The sequence below is a fragment of the Electrona antarctica genome (assembly GCF_951216825.1).
Source record: "Electrona antarctica genome assembly, chromosome: 12".
NCBI classification, from domain to species: domain Eukaryota; kingdom Metazoa; phylum Chordata; class Actinopteri; order Myctophiformes; family Myctophidae; genus Electrona; species Electrona antarctica.
In genome coordinates this window covers 42,732,960-42,749,941 of record NC_136793.1, presented here as the reverse complement: position 1 = coordinate 42,749,941, position 16,982 = coordinate 42,732,960, and the positions used below count along the sequence as shown (strand labels likewise).

General features: G+C 41.5%; 2 protein-coding genes across 2 annotated transcripts; both read right to left on the bottom strand.

The window, feature by feature from the left end:
* Positions 1-135: 135 nt before the first annotated feature.
* LOC306934033 (carnitine O-acetyltransferase-like) lies at positions 136-8,180 on the bottom strand. Its single transcript, XM_079516455.1, has 14 exons — positions 7,957-8,180; positions 5,919-6,209; positions 4,547-4,665; positions 3,781-3,834; positions 3,525-3,690; positions 2,712-2,886; positions 2,220-2,398; positions 1,911-2,011; positions 1,685-1,804; positions 1,466-1,588; positions 1,230-1,365; positions 1,071-1,133; positions 830-967; positions 136-649 (listed from the first exon to the last, which is right to left on the bottom strand). The coding sequence occupies exons 1-14, from the start codon at positions 7,981-7,983 to the stop codon at positions 434-436; spliced, it is 1,908 nt and encodes a 635-aa protein (XP_079372581.1). The 5' UTR covers positions 7,984-8,180; the 3' UTR covers positions 136-433.
* Positions 8,181-8,480: 300 nt separating this feature from the next.
* On the bottom strand, positions 8,481-10,081 carry ier5l (immediate early response 5-like). Its single transcript, XM_079515435.1, has one exon. The coding sequence runs from the start codon at positions 9,941-9,943 to the stop codon at positions 9,047-9,049; it is 897 nt and encodes a 298-aa protein (XP_079371561.1). The 5' UTR covers positions 9,944-10,081; the 3' UTR covers positions 8,481-9,046.
* Positions 10,082-16,982: the final 6,901 nt, after the last annotated feature.

Sequence of the window (16,982 nt, the reverse complement as noted above, 5' to 3'; positions counted from 1 at the left end):
GTTCTTTAGTTTGAACATAGTCATGTTTGTTTAAAATGTATTCTATCCTTTCCGTTGAGTCGTTTTTCCACTTCCGATTCAAAATGATGTACTTTAACAAATATTGAAGAAAGAATTCAAACAAAACCACTTAAGTCAATTCAGCAACAACAAATCAATTTAATAATCATATAATGTAGAACTATACAGTTCAACAATAAAAAATATATAGTTTCTGTCAAGATGGCAGTGTTTTGACAGTGCTTTACACACTTTATGTACTTCATATTAGCCTTTTGTAATATTCCCTCAAGTCAAACGCAATGTGCTTTTCAGTTCTCCCTGTCACAAGTTTATGGCAATGTGTCTTTCTGCCACTGCCTCCATTGCAAGTGCAGTTGCACCTTCTACACAGCCCGACAGGTCAACCCCCATGCCAGGCCTCTGTGTGGGCTCACTGCTTGGCCTTGTTTCTGTCCTCCAGGAGAGCTCTCATGTCCAACAGAGCGTCCTCTATAGCTCTGGAAAACCTGGCGGCATGAGTCTCCTCACAGCTGTTGAAGGCAGTGATTGCAATGTTGATGTGATCATCCATTGGGTTGTAACACACTCCGTAGCCATCTGGCACCATTGGACCAAAGCACATCGCACAGTCCGTCTTAGAACCAACCTGGACATCACAGAGACATGGATGATTATTTACCAAGTACAATAATACTGCATAATAACATCATGACACACTCTTTTGTCAGTATAAAAAAGGTTTGGCCAACGTGTACTGACCAATGACGTTTTTCATCAGGGTTACAATAATGCACCACAGCATATCATTACTTTTGTAACACATTACCTGACTGGTCAAGAGGTTGTAATGCTGAGCCACAGCATAGGAAGTATCCATGAATATCTCAGGCATAGAAGTCAGGTCTATAATACCCTGCAGCTTCAACCCAAGAAGATGTCTGTCAATGGCTTGCCCATGAATTGCCTGGTCAGAAACAGAAAAAACATTACAATGAATACCTGATTTCTGAATAAATAGACATTATCAATAAGATTTAAAACAAAAACGACAAGGCATCAGTTCTTACTTTGGACGTATTCTCCCTGTGAGACTGAACAGCTTTCTGGAGCAAGGCTACTTTCTCTGTGTTCTGTTGGAAAGTGAGGATGAACAAAATACTTATTGTCCAGCCAAATATATACACACGCATTTAAATGTCACATCCAGGCCTCAGGTGTGGTTTTACCGGTTTGGCCGAGTCTTCCATGGCCTGGACAAACTTTAATGAATCCTTGGTAGTTGAATGGATCACATCTGTTCGACCATATTTGAACATTCGTAAGGACGCTGTCTCATAAGTGGGGCAGCAAACTTTATACATCCTGTAAGTGAAAAATAGTACAGTGAATATCTGATTGCAATACACAAAAATAGAATATATAGAACAGAAAAAGACGCTATTAAAAAGGCAAGTAAACTCACCTGAAGTAGGCAAGCTGAATAGCCATTTGTACAAATGCATCAGCACTCGTCTTATGCTCTCGTAGGAACGTTCTTCCAAAATGAGAAAACATGAGCACATTCACATCCAAATCCTGTGACATCCTAATAACATAAAGAAAAGATTGAGTTACACACAAATATAATTTCGATTTGACAAAAATAATTAACATCATTCATCATAACCCCTTCTATACTTACATATTCATGTTTTGTTTGGCATTTTCAATGTCCCTCTTAACCTCAGGAGTAATGTTAAATCGCAGCTTCAGAGGCATGGCCAGGGGAATCATGGGAGAGCGCTTTATTTCAATTTTCTGCCTATTGAAAAAATATTAAAAAGAAATAAATGAAAACAATGGTTCCAGTTCCCCAGCTACTGGTGTAAAGGATAATAGTTGTTGTGTAACCAATAAATTAACCTTACATGAAGTTGACAACATAATCAATGAGAAACACGATGGGCGGCCCTTCAGCAGCAGCATGTTCATACACAAGTCCACATGTCCCATCTTCACCAATGATGAACTGAGGATGATTTACAAATATATATATATAATGTACTCTGAAGCTCATTCATTACCATTGGCAGATTGTACTGTTTTTTCAAAGTTCTATGAAGATTCAAACCTAAAGTTTGCAGGGCTTAATTTCCTGGGATGTATATAGGCTTAACTGCATACTTTCAATGGGGAATCGTAATATAGCTTCAAACCTATGGATGTTTTGAACTTACCTGCAATGTTTTGTCAAACCAACGGTTGCCACTGTTCCAGCGAGCCCCTCCTCCATGCAGCATCTGGGCTGCCACACGGCTTCGATACAGGTTATCTGACACACGTGGCATTGGTGCATCCAGACACACTACGAAGATGCTTTTCTGGATGGCACGGACAGACTCCTTGTTCGTTTTATCTAGAGAGAAAAACATAAGCATCATAACATCCAATAGGCAAACTTTCTATTATATCTGCTAGTAATGCTAGTACCGGTATGGTACCGATATTATCGGTACCATACCGATATTGGTCAATATTTCATTGAGAATGCATCAGTATCAAACCGATTCCAATATTTCTTTCACCGATATTGGCTTTGAAATTGAAAACAAAACAAAACCAGCAATGATGTAATATATCAGTATCGGACGATTTAATCCTGCATATTATCGGATCTGCCAAAATTTCAATATCGTGCATCTGTACTTTCTGCTTCTCTCCAGCCTCACCCTTCAAAAGGTTGTTATAGGCCTTGCTCCACGTGTTGCGGTGCTGGGATGTCAGGATGCCAATGGGCTCCTTGTTGGTCTGCAGAGAGGAGTTCCAGATCTTCTCAAGTTGCATGGAAATCTGGTCCACAGTCAGCCGGGATCCATTGCTATCGTACACTTCCAGTACAAAAAACTGGAGGGGCAAACCCATGAGGATGATTTAAGAACTAGTCAACGAGTTACCGAAACCAATATTAATGGAATTTAAGGGCAAATGTAATTTATACTTTGTCGGAAAACATTGTCGCTCACCAGTTACAAATCAGGCTTAAAGGGACACTTCACCCTTTTTGCAAAAGAATATATGTTAATGACATTTAGAAGATTTAGAACACTTTCCTGGGGGTCTTTATGTGTGTAACATGTGGTTTTAGATATTTTATATTTTAGCAGTGAGCCCAGTGTCTCTGATGTCATGGACACTGGCCTCACTTACTTCCTGGACTACAATTCCCATAAAGCTTTGGTGCACTGCTCCTCCTTGTGGCTAGGGGGAGGGCTGTCTTACTGAGACAACATGTAGTCCAGGAAGTAAGTGAGCCCAGTGTCCATGACATCAGAGACACTGTGCTCACTGCTACGATCTAAAATATCTAAAACCACATATAACACACATAAAGACCCCCAGGAAAGTGTTCTAAATCTTCTAAAAGTCATTAACATATATTTTTTAGCAAAAAGGGTGAAGTGTCCCTTTAAGACTGGCCACAGTTCCATTAAAATGTGCTGCTGGTATTTTGTAAAGGAGAAAAACAGCGCCATCTAGAGTACCTGGAAATTGTGTACCACGGTGATGTGAGCCGAAGGTGAATTTCCAACAATGTGATGTACTACGGTATCTCTCTTTGGTCCGGGGATTCGGCAGGAGGACAGGATCTGGTAATACTGGTCCATGCACAGAGGTTTGCCACCCAGGTATTCCACAGGCAAGGTGTTACTGCAACAGTTGTATTAAGTATATTCAGGCTTATAAAGCAATAATTGAAAATAACATTTGTCATAAGCTGATTATGTATTAAAGACTCACGTGTCAATCAGTTTCTTAAAATCCAAAACTCCTGCAATCAGCTTTGCAGCAAATCTACAGAGAAAGAATTATTGTGTTATTGACATACAGTGGATGGTGGCCTTTTCTCTTATTTCATAGGAATATACAAAATATTCATACAACACAATGGCCTAAAGGATCTGCAAATACAATATTCAAGAATCAGTGGCCAACAAATGTACTACTGATCAACTGACAAAGATTATGCCGTATTAACGCAATAGTGCCTCTGACTGACAATGAGAAATAGCCTATCCTTGAACTACAGACCTCCGACAGCTGTAAAATAAGGTAGGAGTATTTCTTCATGGGGCCATAATGTTCACTGTATATCCCGTGGGTCACAGTAGTCCACAACAACAAAAAAAGCTGAGCAATGCTACACGCAGCCAAAGTCCCAAAAATAGCCGGCAAGAGGAGGAAAAGTCTGTGTAAAGGTCAGCTGGAAACTATATATAGTGTAGTACAGTACCAAATGTAACTTTATTGCGTTAGACACAGAATGGTTGTAATTATTGTACTGGGCAGAAAATAAACAGGACTTATTAAAACCAAACTGAATCTAATTTTGGTGGCTGGTCATAAGGAAGATTTACAATTATTTGTGCGCCGGTGTCGCATGCCGAAAAACACAGCCGATCTACAAGCTCACAATGTGTCGCAGTGCGACAATGTGTGAGCTTGTAGATCTGCTATGTTTGGTATGCAACACCCACACAGTGGACTGTGGCAGCAGGATGCCCACCTTAGCTGTCCTTGGCGATCTTGGAAGTGCATGCGGGGCAGCACGATCCCTGGGCTGGTGTAGACCGCCACAGGCATGCGACAGTCCAGATAGGCTGACTGCATCCACCACTCTGACAGCTGCAGGAAACACAACACAGAGTGCATGCATAAATACAGTACGTCGGGGCAGTCAGGCAGTGTTTATCGACAACCACTGGTTCAGGATCCAGGATTGTTCTGAAACTAAACCAACCAACCAATTAGTTGTGTTTCTAAAGCCTGATTTATACTTCATCGCACAATGCCGCCGTCGCATTGCCGAACATAGCCGATCTACAAGCTCAGAACGCATCGCGGACTGGTAGAACATAGCTTGTAGGACTGCTATGTTTGGTGCGCGACACCGTACGACGGAGCATAAGCTTGTTGCTGCAGCTCAACTGGGCACACCTCTAAGTTGTCTTCTGTGATATATTGAGTACAGGCTTTGTTCCAGTGAATGCACAGCCATTAAATAACCACTGCATTAGAGGGCATTATTCCTGTCAGCTTGGGATTCTGGTCATTTGATGCTCATGTATAAAATGTAGGCATAATTCAGCTATAACATCTCTTCATCCAACATTACCATGCTCGCTCATACCCAAACTTAAGCCACTTCTACAGACTACTTCTCTTTAGTGTTTTACTATTTAATGATTAAAAAGCAAGTCTTTTGCACACCTACAAAGGCGACAGGTGTGTAGGAGAAGACCAAACGAGGGCCCAAACGTCATCATGATTACCAGTTATGTCATCTCATTGTCACATCATATATAATGTATTTTACTTATTGGGTCCAAGAAAGAAATTGTACATGTGGCCAAGTATTATAGCCGGTTAACTAAAGCAACAAATGTTCCGTGCTGATATTTCTTTCTGAAAATGGATCTTGCACTGTACTGCCATGCAACAGCTTCATGCGATTGCTTTGGGTTGCATGCATTTGATTAACACGTTCATCACTGTGACCACTGTTCAATTAACCAGACATCTCAGTGGGAAAGAATCAGCACTTTGCATAATCAAACTGATTATGAAAGATCTTGCAACTGTCATAATGAGGAACAGTCTAAGGCGCTTTGGCAATGTGTATCAGCCTGGACCCTGGTCCTGCTCGTCTGTAATTAAGACTACCATTTTATTAGCATTAGCAACCATATGTTTGGTTTTGACTTAACCATCAGTATAATGTGGCTTGTATCATGGTTTTGCTTATGCAAACTGTTGTATGTCGTTTGTATGCAACTTGTATGTTCACCATCGTGTTGACACTACTGCTGCGGTCTCCAAAGTGGGACTTCTGCTTCAATAAAGGTTAAATAACAGTAAAATAATTATTAATATCTTACCCAGTTCTCTGTCTTCTGTGCTCGTCTCTCCAGGAGTTTCTGTAGCCTATCCCCTACACCACCATTAAGAAACTCTTCCATCATTTGTTGGGTTTGTTCCAACTCCTCCTCACTGACAATGGGCTCCAGCATGGCCAAGTATCGCTCGCAGGTCTGCCGCAAAGGTGGGACGGGCAACTTCGGAAGATCATCCTGATGAAGAGCCTCCTGGGGTACAAGGGACTCGCACCTCTTTGGGATTTGTGTCACCGGTTTGACCATTCGAGAGGGCTTCACCATGCCCGGCCTCAGCTGGAAAACATCTTAAGTCAGTCAGTATTTGCAGCTCTCATGACTAAAGCGGACACAACAAATGATGTATAGCAACAGCGAGTACAACAAGGAAATACTAGAAAGGTGTAATATGAGCGACAGCACTTTGATCAAATTTCTGTTTTTGAACGAGTGTTAAAGGCAAGGGCAACAGATCATTTTAAATGCTGGATATTCAAATGTGAAAAAACTGTACTTGGGTTATAATTTGGCATTGCCATAAACAATAAATAGTTTTGAGAATTCAGAATTTAATTTAAGATTTTATTGTTTGTCTTTAAATCACTGAACGGCCATCACTGAACGGCCATTGCAGTCTGCAGGTCAGTTGAAAGTTGAGGTCACAAAGAAGACACATTTAAAGACAAGAGGTGACCAAGCCTTTTCTGTCATAGAATGAGCTCCCCTCCCATGTCAAACTGGCCTGCACCATCGAGACATTTAAATCTCACCTTAAGACCCAACTTTACACCTTTGGCTTCGTGTTTGTTTGGCTTCGTTGTAGTTCTTTTTTTACTGTGTGATGTTGCTGTTTTAGATTTACAGTGTATTTTGCTTTTTTTTAGCTTTCTGTACAGTACTTTGTAAACCTTGAGTTGTGAAATGTGCTATATAAATAAAGCGGATTGGATTAGGTAGGAAAAATGCGTTTGAACAGCTAAATCTGCCCCACCCCAAACATTCAGTTGTGATGTCATGAGTGGAGGTAGTCCACCATGGTAAACTCACCTAAACTCCCTAAACAAATATTTTACTTTTACTGTAGTAGAGGCTTCTAGAGTACTGCTAATATTTATCTAGTTTTTATTTAAACACTTCCTCCACTTATGTTCCATTTTAGCATCACCTTTTAAATAATTCCATATCATTTAAGTAAATTGATGGATCGGTATTTAAATATCAAAAGTTAATTGTTAATGGTTATTAATAGCAGTGTCTTTTGGAATATTACATCGTTAGATTACCTCAAAGCTGATTGATGACTACCAGAGTAATCCAACTTTGAACTCTCATCACCTCATTACATTTTAAGACAATACAACCCTGGCATTGAATAGAATGGGATTGGTGGTACATTTGGTTCAGCAAAGAAGCCCCTTTGAATAGTTCTTCATGTGGAGTGAAAGGCACACTCCACTAAAATAAACTTATGGCTACAGTAACTTGACACCAAAACAACTGATTCATATAATACTTGTTTGGGCCACCTGGTGTTAACACGGCCAGTTTATAAATAGAATAGAAACTTGTACACTTCCTGAACCTTTGGAATGAAAGCTAAAACAAACACACACGAGAGCCTTCGCATTGCAATGCTGGCCCATATGCTTGTAAGCCAGTCAAAATCACTGTTGGTAAAGTTGACACGCTGAACTGAAGGCGTCAACCTTTGAACATGACATTGAAGTAACACCGTTGAAATTGACATTAGAGTGACACCGTGCGGTATAGCTAGTAGCTACTTAAGTAGGCTAGTGCTGTCCAAATAAATGAAAGCATCCGACGGTCAAATTTGGAGTGTACAAAGCAATAAAGCGTGCCTAGTGAGTCCATAGTGCTGCTGTCCAACATGGTGCCCCACCCCCTTCCCATCCGCAGTAGCATCCTAGCATAATAACAAACGAGCTGAGCTTGCTGCTACCAGTTAGCGCATAAAACACTAGATACAACACTACACAACCCGCAAATATACCGTGAAGCAAAACAAAAATACATAAATACTCACCGCCGTTCTCACGAAAAGACCCAACATTGTGTCAAATAAATGCACTTGGGGCTTTGACTGTCCTGAGATTAATAAACAGTAAGAAGAGGCTCTGAGCCCCTCGGGCTGTCATGTCTCAAGGACAAGCACTAAAGAGCTAAAGAATTGAACTGGAGGAGTTTGTCAGCTTTCCGCCCCCCTCTGGACTTTACGAGACACACAGCTGAACTCCACACAACACTCATGGATATCAATCCAAATAACCGTGCCGTGCGTGCATGCGCACGAGCCTGTGCCATTTCAAATCATGTAACACACACACACACACACACACACACACACGCACGCACGCACGCACGCACGCACACACACACACACACACACACACACACACACACACAGACAGACAGGCAGACAGACGCACACGCACGCACGCACGCGCACACACACACACACACACACACACACACACACACACACACACACACACACACACACACACACACACACACACCAACCAAAAGAAATTAAGACATTTCGCCTCATAGTTTAATTCCCTCTTTATTGTGATAAATGAAAACCATGAATTCCAGTGAGACATGTTTGCCATTTATAGCCAATAATTCATCAATCTTATAATAACATCGTTTTTTATTGATTAAATAAGAAATTAGGCCCTGGCCTGATATGAATAATACACTTGCAATACGAAAGTCGATTTGGTGCATGAGGTTGTACAGTTCTTCACTAGCCACATGATGGAGCTCGTCCAACATCTCACTAGACAAACAGCAATAAATAACTGATATTCTTTGGAAAAATACAAATCAAATACACACTCCAATGTCCTAACGAACCATATAGAGCTCACCATGAGACAAGGTTTAAATGAGAGGTATTGTTTATTGATCTGTAGAGTTATGTGGCAATCTTACGTGATGCGCAGAGTAAGTGTTCATGTGCAAAAGTAATGCCCAATGGGTATGCTCAGTCTATGTATCACATTTCATTTCATTAACAATTTTCAATAACAGAACAGAGAGGGAATTACAGTCGTGTCATGTTTTATTTGAAAGGAACCAAAATAATGAAACGATACATAACACACAAATCAAAATGCTTCAATAGCTCTGGTCCAAGCACTGCCTGTTAACAATGTATGTCTCAAACAAATTGTTTGAGCAGTGAATATTTGCTCAAGGTCCGTGTGCTGCCAACTCATAAACTCAGTTAGTCCACCTGAACCCAACACTGAGATCAGGTTAGAGATGTTTGTTGTGTCCAACTGTTCCGAATCAGAATGTGATTCATCTTCAGTTCTCATCCTTTTACTCGGCCATGGCCCTAAGTCTGGCCAGTAAAACTCTGGGTCAACAATATGATAACTTGAGTCAATCTTTCGCTTTTTACAGTAAGCCTGTGCGCCCTGCGGCGGCTGCTTCGGTGGCGCGCAACAGTCCGAGTGGAAGTATCCATTTGTGACCGTAGTCACCACATGCGTGTCCAAGTCCAGGACCGTTTTTTGGTTGGCTTGCTGTGTGTTCGGGGCAGGTAAGTCCCAAGAGGACTTGTCTCCACAACTCCAGCAAGCTTCCGACGACAGCATGATGTTCGAGCTGGAGTCACTCGGGGAAACCATGGCGCAGGCTGATGCGTCTTGGTGCGCCGCCTCTGCAGGGTGGCCGCTCGGCTGGTGCGCTCCGCAGTGCCAAGAGTCCGACTCATCAGCCCCACTAAAGTTGCAGTAGAAGTCATCGGCCAACTCCGTAAAGCTCCCCGTCAATTCTAGGTAATCTGGCTTTTCTCGAGTTGCAGTTACATCCTCGTATTGTTGTGCCCTCTGCGTTTGCATAAAGTCTTTGCTCATATAAAACTGCCGGGCGTTTCGAAGTACGTACGTTACCAGTAAGTTCTTGTGGAGCTTGATGCCTCCTCTCTGCGTCCTGGAGCTTTGGATTTTCCGCAAAGAAATGGAGATCAGATTCTGTGCCTCAAATGCACACTCCATCCTCGAACGGACCACCGTTCTTATCTCTTACTCTCTTAAAATACTTATTCCTATTCGAAGAAATGTGTATGTTAGCTGAGATTTCCACACGATTCGTGTAGACTGTGCTCATAGCGCTCCATGTCTTCCCAGTAAGGGCATGGATTTGCAACTCTCATCTTTCCTCGCCACGCCTTCAAATACACATTGTCCAATAGGAAGGAGGCGGCGCTTCTGTTATAAGCAAATATCACTACTAGCCTCATTCAGGATGCACATAGGAGTGGGCATGCTGCATTTCACAAAATAGCTTCTACACGATTTAGTGCCCAGAAAACTGTCAGTGTTTTATATAGAATAAAATAGAATAGAATCCAACAGTACAGAATAGAAATGGACAAAATAGAACAGAAAACAGAAGAACAGAATAGAAACAAATGTGATAGAATAGAGCAGTGTTTCTCAGATGGGGTACTGCTACCCCTAGGGGTACTTTGGGGTACTCCACCCCAAAACTAAATCGGAAAGTTTTGTGTGTGTGTGTGTGTGCGTGTGTATGTGTGTGTGTGTGTGTGTGTGTGTGTGTGTGCGTGCGCGCGCGCGCGCGTGTGTGTGTATGTGTGTGTGGTATTGTTAATGACCAATTTATTCCACATTCATACATATCAGTTAAATCTAGATACCAATGTACACTTTTTTGATTTTTAAATACCGGTATATGCCAATGAAAAAACAGGTTGTCAGCTTGTGGCAGCAGATTTCTCAAAATATTAAAGCAGAAACAATATAAATAGATGAGTGGACAAAATAAATCACGTTCAGAAATCACGTTCATGTGATAAATACAGCGAGGGCAGTATTTATATCAGCCAGTTGACGTCTTACGTAGTTGATTACTGCCCTAAACAAACATTAAAGTCCATAGACTTGGCTAGCAAAACTTAGATCATAACTACCCTAAAGAAAAGTCCACATTAAAGTCCATAGACTTGGATGGCAACCGGTTATTTTTAGGGCCCCAGCTTTCCGGGTTTGTAAACACAAACATTGAAGATAAAAGTGAAGATGGAAAAGTGAGGATGCAAATTGTGATTGGCCGGAATTAGATAATGTATGATGGTGTATGATGTGAGGTGTGATTTTGAATTATTAGGCTCTAAACAAACATTAAAATAATAATTTCAGAAAGCCATGCATTGGCTAGCATTAGCCATGCTAGCGCCCCTCAAAAAAAAAGCAAAAAAATTAAAATAAGAAAACTGAATGACGTGCGCACACACAGAAGACAACACCAAAAAATGTGTCAAAATCACAAAGAATGATTTCTGCTGTGAATTAATTTCCGATCTTGTATCGCACAAGATCAGAAATGAATTCACAGCAGAAATCAATCTTTGTGATTCATGAACTATCCAGATCTCTCAGGTCATCTGGGAAAGGTCACATTTAGCACATTTTGGTTTTTTGCACCATATATCTGGATTCTGGAACAAACTCCCAGAAAACTGCTGGTCTGCTGCTCTTATTGTCTCCACCAGGCCGAAGGCATGGGGAGAGAGTATGTTTTGCACTCCATCCGTGTGTCCGTCCTTCCGTCCGTCTGTTACCAGCTAATCTCCGCAAATCTCACAAATCGTTACACAGTATCTCTATGGTCATGTGCTCAAGTCGGATCTGTCCGATATTTCATATTCCATCCTAATTGGCTATAATTGGCTTTCACAGTTTGCAAGATTGCCCCGTTTTGAACAAAAGCCTCAAATCATGAACGCAGCATGCAATTTACGTGAAATCTTTCACACATTTTCTTACTAGGCTGAGGAATATATCCCACCCTTTTCACATTGGCCTGTTATAGCGCCACCAACAGGTTGATTTTTGCAAAACACATTTTTGGAACAAAATGCCTCAAATCATCCAATTGCCATCAAAGGCGTATGAAGAAATGGCACCCTTTTCACATTGGCCTATTATAGCGCCACCAGGAGGCCACAACCCGACCTGCCCTGGTGGAGACCTGTGCCCCGAGGGGCACTTTTTCTAGTTTCTTTTAAAACACTAAAGACCTTTCTGTTTGCCTCTGCCTTTGATTGAGTTATTTTTCTTTATTTTTTTGAGTGGTGTAAACCACTCCTACAACTGGCTTTGTTAGTGCAGAAAAAATGAGCATGGTTGCTATGTTCACCCTGTTCACCCGGGTGTGTAAACCACTCCTACAACTAGCTTTGTTAGTCTGTGCAGAAAAAATGAGCATGGTTGCTATGTTCACCCTGTTCACCCGGGTGTGATTTCATTACGTCAGACATGTTTTCATTACGTCAGACAGGCTATATAAGACCTTACACCACTCAGTTCACACGGGTGTGATTTTTTCTTTATCTTCGGCACTGTGTTGTATTTGTTCATTTTTACTTATTTTGTTTTATGCATCCTAATGTCATTTTTAAATGTTGTTTCCTTTGCTTGATGTTCTGTGTAAAGCACATTGAATTGCCTTGTTGTTGATATGTGCTGTACAAATAAAAGGCTTTGCCCTTGTGAAGAGGGCCAGCTGAAAGAATATTGGAGCAGGGGAACACTAAAGAAAGTTTCACTGAAATAGTGAATAGGTTACACTAAATAGAATACACTAAACTGCACTATATTGTCAACCAATTATGTATGCAAAACAATTAAATACAACTTCTAGAAGAGGCCATTTTAAACATGTTAAGAGTCTTGAGTTTTGCATTTACACACAAATGTACACTTGCTTGTACACGCACGGACGGACGGACGGACGGACGCACGCACGCACGCACGCACACACACACACACACACACTATTATTAGTGCATTGTCTGCACCTGAGTATGATGTCATTAGGACTCCCACAGATCACGGAAAAAACTGTCATTGCACTCAAATCTGCGAGGTAAGTGCTCTTCGTTGAGGGATGATCTGTCATCCATGCCCCACATCTGTTTGTGTGTAAACACACAGATGGCTGACATCACACTCAACACCTGGATGTGACTTTGATTTCCTGCCAAATAGGTGAATCAGGAGGACAACCACTATTATGGTTTCCATGTCCTGGTAATACTGTACCCTGGCATGGCTACAAGCATGGCAAGTCTGCTAATGTAGGCCCTTTCAGGAATTTAGTGTGAATGGCATTGCGCAGGGCTATTAGTGTGCAAATTGTAGTTGTATTTACTGAGGTATTGTTTCTAATGTCAATATGAAAAAAATATATTTTCCCCTTTTTTTGGTATGTCATTTAAGTTTTAATTGTGTTACATTTTCAGAGGATGTCCTAAATAACATCATGTTTCCAAAACCAATGATTAAAAAACAAGAATGACTCAGTCATAACTGCCAGGTGCAGAAAGCTCTCGTTTATGAACATCTATCTAAGCATGTGTTAAAAATCTGACCCGTCTGAACTGAGTGTTGCAGGCTGTGTGTGTGCGTGTGTGTGTTGCAGTGGTCAATGGGTCTGTGTGTTTGACTGTTTGTGTGTGTGTTAGGCTGCTCAACAGTGACACTTTAGGTCACCCAGCGTTATTGCCGTACTTAAGCGGCCATACATACATGAACACTGTACATAAACATACATAGGGTATAGGCAGTAGACACCGCTCAAAAATACTGTATTATGTTCACGTGTGGTTCTTTATGCTGCTGCCTTCTACTTCCATGCTCTCATGAAAAAGTATAATAGTATAGTAGTAAAAGTAATAGTAAAAGTAAAGTATAATAGCCTACTTGATGTTAAGTATTTGATTGCCACCATAGTGAAAACCTGAAAACCTGCAAAGTCAGTCCGTCACGCCTCGTGACGTGCTCCATATATGGCCGTCAGTCCGTCACGCCTCGTGACATGCTCCATATATGGCCGTCTCCATATAGGAAAATCATGACACTGACCTCATCAAACCCTGGATAGCCATACAATGAGAAGACCTCCATGTATGGAGATCTCCATGTATGGAGATCTAAGGTCAGTTCTGACATTCCATGTTGATCCGTCCTTCCTCTTCGATGTCTCCCTTTTGACTGATACCTGTTCATTCAAACTCTAGACGGGCCCGACCCAAAGTTATTAGTGCAGCCGCGCCCGGCAGCCGGAAAAACTACAGTTCTCAACAGGCCCGAAAATTAAGGCCCAGCTCTACCTGGGCCCTAACTCCGCCTGGCCTTACTAATTAGCACACATTTAAGCCCAAAAACATCAATTAAAAAAAGTTAAAAAAATAAATAATCAAAATCCATATATGGGCATTCCCAGACCTGTTGTTTCAGCGCCCTTCTCGCCCTCAGGGCATCTTACTGGTTTTAGTTAGTTTGGGACACAAAAGATAGTTTCAGTTGCTGTACAGGTATGTTTAATTCACACACTGTATATGTATTTGCATTTGTTTTTTCATTCACACTATGTTGGTAGAATCTTTTCATCATTAAGAAGACATTTTAGTAAGTAAGAGATAATAGTAAGTAACTAACTTGTGGAGTAACCCGTTTCTAAATGTATAGATAGAACATATACCTCAACACAGAGACTGACTGGGTGTGGCAACATTGCTGGACACTCATTGGTCAGCAGTACTAGCCCTTCCATTTAACTCAGCTCAAAACAGAGAAAATTAAACTCAAGGACATATCAAATTAAAATTGGGAATTGTTCATTTGTTCCTCAAGTGAAGATGGTCATAAATGTCTCCTATATAAAAAAAATGTAATGTCTAAAGTGACAACACCTATATGAGTTATTGCATTTCATATGGGTTTAATTATAATGACCATGGTATATTACTAATAAAGATTATTTTGCTTACTATTAGACAAACCAGTCACCACCATTGAACGGAGTTTTCCTCAACCATAAAAAAGAAAGTGCCTATAGTACTTAGTTTGACAAAGTATTTTTGAGTTTTTTTGGGGGGGTGTAAGCAAAGAGGAATCACAACTATAAACAAAGAATTTAGGCCTTCCATGGTGTGCCCTCTTAAATACAAAACTGAGATATGTGGTTGTGAAGATGCACACAATTACTTCAGAGCCTGGGTGCTTTATTTACATATGCAATATGCATAAGCAAGGTTGCTGTGAGGGTGAAATAACCGGGAGATAGATGTAGAGAGAGAGAGAGAGAGAGAGAGAGAGAGAGAGAGAGAGAGAGAGAGAGAGAGAGAGAGAGAGAGAGAAAGAGAGCGAGGGAGGGTGTGTGTGTGTGTGTGTGTGTGTGTGTGTGTGTGTGTGTGTGTGTGTGTGTGTGTGTGTGTGTGTGTGTGTGTGTGTGTGTGTGTGTGTGTACGTGTGTGTGATGGTGGTAGTGGTGGGGAGAAGGGGTGGGGCAGTTGGAGTATAGGGTGGGGGTGTTGGGGGATGCAGAAAATTGGTGTTATCAATATTTAACCAACCCTTCCAGCATATTTATTGCAGACAATAGAGCAGACATGCAACTGTCTCTTGTGAGTGGAAGTGTATTTATTACGGATTGAAATGGAGGCTGTAAATAGGATGTCCATTGATACGTCCCTTGCACACATGCTTCGTGTGAAACCTGCAAAGTGTCTACAACCTCGCATACCACTCCTAAAGTTCTCTTTCTGTGAAACTGAACTATTTACATGATGACTAATTAATGTACATTGTAACCTGGAATACATCACAAATATTTATTAGGGAAATACTTCTACACATGGCAAACAGATGTATGTAATTCAATCAGTTACAGGAAAAAAAAAGTCCCAAAAAAAGCAATGAAAAGAGGGAAAAGAAATAAAATGTCTGGAGCTTTTCTTTTCTTTTTTTCACAGACCCACGGCCTCTCAGAAAATGTTTCCATGTGTTGTGTCTGAGCACACTGAGAGCAAAGAAGGAAAACATTCTCTCCTCCAAACCACATGCAACAGATTCTTTCTGAAGCCAAATAAATCAACCCTGTGTTTCAGATCATGTGACACTTTTTGTGCTTTGTGTTATTCCCGACATATCCTGTTTCAGCCCCCCCCTCCCAACACACCCACATGCATGAACTTGCACACATGCATGCATGCGTGCGTGTACACGCACGCACGCATGCACACACACACATACACACACTCTCACGCAAGAGCACGCACACACTCAGAGTTTCCATTTCCTGTGCGTAAGATCACCTGTACAGACAGAATGGCGTGCTTCAATGCGACATGCTCAGGCAGGAAAACAGGAAAGGGAGTTCAAGGGTGTCCAACATGAAATACTCACAGAGTTAGGGGAAACCCAGAGCTTATGGCAGCACTCCAAAATCTGAAGACAGTAAGTAAAGTTTTACTTGAGCACTTTGCTGCGTTAATACTTAACGTTCGCTAAACTACTTTTGGCTGTATCACATAAGTTTCAATGAGGGTTTTGAGAACGCTCTAAAATAGGACATGCCATATTCAACGTGTTTAACCTCACTTGAGACAAGGGACATTTATAGTAATTTTCAACACATTAATGCTATGCCAGCATGTCCATGTGTGAATATTTCACATTTCCAAGCATGCCCTTCTCAATCCCCCTATTAGTCACTTTTGTCTAATCCGGACCATAGGTTTTTGCTTAGGTTTGACTATTGTTACTCTGCAGTGCTTGGTATATTTGACATGCCATACTGATCAATAGCCCCATGCTCTGTAGGGTAACACAGTGTTCCCCTGTGCATCTGACAGCCATCCCGAGCCCATTTACTGTCAAATGGGCTCCGCTCTCTTGCCTGAGCACAGATGCAGATTTATGCTGGAGCAATGCCGGGTCTTGCATATTAGATGAAAGCCTTGTTTGCATATACCCGCTCTCTTTTTTCCCTCCCTCCCTCTCTATCTCCCTCCCTCCCTCCCTCTCGGCCCCCCCCCCCACCCCCCTTTCTCTCTCTCTCTTCCTTTTTTCTGAGGCGTCACTTTAATATGTATGCAAATGGGCTATGCTCCGCGGGTAGATATGTGTGGAGTCCTGTCCTGCAGTCAGGAGGTGTAGGATAGATTGTGTTTGTATTTATGAGGCATGGGCCATGCCAGTCTTGTGCGAAAAATGCTATGGCTTGTGC

Excerpts from the sequence above, each read along its gene's own strand:
- LOC306934033 (XM_079516455.1), bottom strand. The coding sequence starts at position 7,983 with ATGTTGGGTCTTTTCGTGAGAACGGCG. Across the intron at positions 3,691-3,780 it reads TTTAAGAAACTGATTGACAC|TAACACCTTGCCTGTGGAAT; the intron begins GTGAGTCTTTAA and ends CAACTGTTGCAG. Across the intron at positions 650-829 it reads ACAACCTCTTGACCAGTCAG|GTTGGTTCTAAGACGGACTG; the intron begins GTAATGTGTTAC and ends TGTGATGTCCAG.
- ier5l (XM_079515435.1), bottom strand. The coding sequence starts at position 9,943 with ATGGAGTGTGCATTTGAGGCACAGAATCTGATCTCCATTTCTTTGCGG.